At 49.9% G+C, this 3795-nt stretch overlaps 1 protein-coding gene across 1 annotated transcript; it reads right to left on the bottom strand.

The window, feature by feature from the left end:
• Positions 1–278: 278 nt before the first annotated feature.
• On the bottom strand, positions 279–3297 carry LOC307111350 (uncharacterized protein). The gene is made up of 5 exons (XM_079791179.1): positions 3237–3297; positions 1841–1977; positions 1365–1535; positions 852–1095; positions 279–753 (listed from the first exon to the last, which is right to left on the bottom strand). Exons 2-4 carry the CDS (start codon positions 1964–1966, stop codon positions 865–867), a joined length of 528 nt encoding a protein of 175 aa, XP_079647305.1. The 5' UTR covers positions 1967–1977; positions 3237–3297; the 3' UTR covers positions 279–753; positions 852–864.
• Positions 3298–3795: the final 498 nt, after the last annotated feature.

Raw genomic sequence — 3795 nt, 5'->3', positions numbered from 1 at the left:
AATGGTAGGATTTTCACATTTTTCATGGCAGGTTCTTTTTGCTTTCCTCTTGGAGAGAGAACTCCTGCATGTGGTCACACCTGTTCTTCACAGGGGTGTGTGGGCCCAGAGCTGCTGTATTAAATTAGGGACATGCAGAGTATGACCTGCTGGAGGAGGAGCCATGTCACCCCCGGGTCAGCAGGCAGCTCCCACAGCCCCCCAGCTCCCACTTTGGAGAAGTAATAACCCAGGGATTTTCACTGATGGTGTATTTTGGATTAATTCTCACAGAGAAAGCAAAGCCACAAGATTTATTACTTACAGATCCCACAATTGGGGGAGGGGAAGGAGAACACAGTGCTGGAGGAAGGATAACCCTCCACCCCAGGTCACAAACCAAGGGGATATGGAGAGCGGGTAGCAAGAACCCATTATAGCTTCAAAGGTGGTGGGGTGAAGAGCATTAGCTTTTCCAGGGCTCAACTTTAAGTGGTTACTTTAAAAGTTGCTCCTGAAAAATCAAAGCTGGTACTTGGGGCAGGAATCCCAATGTTGGGTCCTTGTCTCAGGTCCAGACTCTGGATGTGACCAAGGCTGTTATCCTATAAATTCCTAGGCAGCAGGTCCAAGCAGCTATTTCCTCAGCAGAGGAGGCCCATAGGCTTCCTGTCTTGGATCCTTAGACCAGGGGATCACCATCGCGGTACTGTCCCATTTTTGTGCTTCTGGTTCTGGCATCACAGCATCTTCTGCCTAGGATTCTTCATTGGTCTTCAAGGGAAAAGAAACAAGATGTTGTAATGCAATATATTATTAGGTAAAGAGTGAGCAGGAAGGATAAAATGTTAAGTATTGCATGCCACACTCACCTCATCACCATAGTCAGTCATCTGGGGTCACGGGAGGGTTGTTATCTCCCAGAACACTCTCTCCAATGGCTTTGAAAGCTTCTCCAAAGGACCCTGATATTTCTGCATCTCCCACAATGAGTGCTCCAATGCGTTTCCCAACTTCTATCAATTCTGGTGCTTTTTTTAAAATTTCACTAACAAGTTTCTTTCCAAGAACTTTGGCAATTTTCAGCAACTTTCCATTCCTGGTTGTGCCTTTACTCTACAAGGAATCATATAAGCTGTCATCTAACTTTTATTTACAACCAGCTCACCATCACCAAGTGGATTTTAGAGAGAGGAAGACAAACCATGACCAGGGAAGGCTTTATCCATCTGGGCACTGTTCTCTAGCCCACACAGCAGGGATGCCTGCCCCATTGTGTCAGTAACGGGGCCATGACCTTATGGCAGTTACTCTCTGCTGTGAACCCCCAACTGCATGGACCCTTCTCTTCAGTGTCCAGCTGGACAGCTGCAGGGGTTACCAACCTTGCCAAGTGTTTTTCTGGGTGGTCTGATCAGCAGGCTTATGTCACCAGAGTGATTGCTTGCAGTTCTGTTGCTCTGTTGTTCTTCACTTTGTTCCTGACTGTGTGTATCAAGCACTTTGGGGCTTTCCTCTACCAACACATCATTGATTACATCTATAAGGTCTTTAACCTAGAGGCAAACACATAACCTGTCATTTGTATTGCTATTTAAAGAACTCACCTTCACCAGGGGGATTTGCAGACAGAGAGGAGGAGAAATAGGGACCAGGGAAGGGTTTATATGTCTGGGAGCTGTTCTCCAGCACCCACACATCAGGATGCCTGCCCTATTGTGTCCATAACAAGGGGAGATGAGGGGAGGTGAAGTTATGGCCTTGGAAGAGGTGATCTGAAGAACCTACTATATGCTGTAAACCCCTACCAGATGAACCCTTCCCTTTAGGGTCCCTCTGGACAGTTTCACATGGTACCAACCATGTCAGATACGTCTTCAACTGTTGCCTCAAACAGGTTTGATTGATCATCTAAACTGGGATCCACTTCTGGAGCCGCTGAGGCTATTCCCAAGCAAAGGAGAGTCAGGAAGAGTGAAGCATTCATGTTTCAAATTCCTAAGAAGGAACAATAAAGGCATCTTTGATTACCAATGCTTCTAAATTGCCATCATACTTACACAAGCTGGTTTGGCTCATTGAACAGATGTCAGGCTGAGGACTGGAGGGTCCAAGGTTGGATTCCTTTCAAGGGCACATGCCTGGGTTGGGGTCTCAATCCTGAGTAGGGTGCAGTCAGGGGGCAGCCGATCAATGATTCTCTCTCTTAATTGATATTTCTCTCTCTCTCTCTCTCTCTCTCTCTCTCTCTCTCTCTCTCTCTCTTTCCCTTCCTCTCTGAATTCAATAAAAAAACCATATTTTTTTAAAAAAGTAAATTGCCATCATACTTTATTCTGAGACATAGAGCCACTATGATGAGGTAAAAACAAAAATTTAATTCATCCTCCCAAGGACTTCTACAAGGCCTGTGAAGGAAGGATGAAGATTTGTGTGGAGAAAATCAGTCCAGATGGAGGTATGTGATTCAGTCACTGAAGGAAAAGCAGCAGAGAAGGACTCCAGGTTGGAAACATGATGTGCAAAGATCATTTAGGTTGGGAGAAGGCTGTGAGGGTGGCTTATGGGTCAGGATCCTGAGGCTCCAAAGAGGAACCAAGCAAAAGGCTGGTCCAGGGATTTAGCAACAGTGCTGAGGTGACCCAGGAGAGCCTCCCTAACGAGGACTCCTGACCCCAGGTAGGGACAGAGGTCCCAGGAGTTAGGTGGCCACTTCCCACTTCCTCCCTGACTACTGCATGGCAGGGTGAGATGTGCCTTCCAACCGCCTCTCCTTGAATTGGAATCTCTCCTAAAGGCCCTGCCAGGGGAAGGTGGGCAGGAGGGCAGCCAGGGCTCAGCTGCCCCCACCTGGCCTGGGCCACCCATCCTCCCACTCCTCCCCCAACCAGGAAAGTGCTCACCTGGCAAGATGGAGCCCAGAGACACCCCCACAAACCAGTTCCTGCATCCCAAAAGGGCCCAGCTCTTCTGAGGCTCAGATCACTGGCCAGGGACAAGGAGCAGGAAAGCAGGCAGGACCTGGGGGAACGCAGCCCTGCTCCCTGCCCACCCACACTCCTGCCTCTTCCACAGATGCTGAAACAGGCAGGCAGCGCGGGCCCAGCAGCGGATGGGCTGTGCTCAGGCTGCTGTGTCCTGCCCAGCAATGGAAGAGGATCTTTCCCACTGGGGGCCTAGGGTCCTGTCCCCCAAGGTGGTGGGCAGGCTGGTTCCTGGGGTGGCCTAGCCCAGCCTGGCCTGGCAGAAGCACTCACCTGCGGTGGATGCAGCTGAGAAGGTGCAGTCAGCAGTGGCAGGTCCAGGGGTCTCTGATGCATGGTTGTGGCCCCAAGGCCACCCTTTTAAGGATCCTGAGCAGCCTGGCCAGCCCCGCCCCCATCTCTTACCCATGCCTCATTGGCTAGGATAGCCTTGGGCGGGGCCACCAAATCCTGGGTCTCCAGGTGAGTGATAAAGCTCAACTCTGGCGGAATGGGAATGACCAGGGAGAGGTCAATGGGGGGAAAGAGAGACATATGTGATACTTTCAACAATAAAGAATTTAAATTAAAAAAGAAAAAAGCTCAATTGGTCCTAACTGCCTTGGTGACACCTGGGGTGACTAGCTAGGTAGAACCAGGAGAACACTGAGAGCTTACAGGGGACCCCAAGTGGTATTTCAGCATAACTCTGCCTTTCCTCTCAGTTCTAAGGGTTTTGGTTAAAACCTCAGGAGGGCTGAGAACAGCCATCTCTCTGGTGGCTCCTGTTTATTCTGCTGCAAAGGAGGGGCGGGTGGCGGAAGGCAGGGCTCACAGGCAGAGGTGCTCACTG

The sequence above is a fragment of the Cnephaeus nilssonii genome (assembly GCF_951640355.1).
Source record: "Cnephaeus nilssonii genome assembly, chromosome: 14".
Taxonomy (NCBI): Eukaryota; Metazoa; Chordata; class Mammalia; order Chiroptera; family Vespertilionidae; genus Cnephaeus; species Cnephaeus nilssonii.
This window is presented reverse-complemented; position numbering and strand designations above follow the sequence as displayed.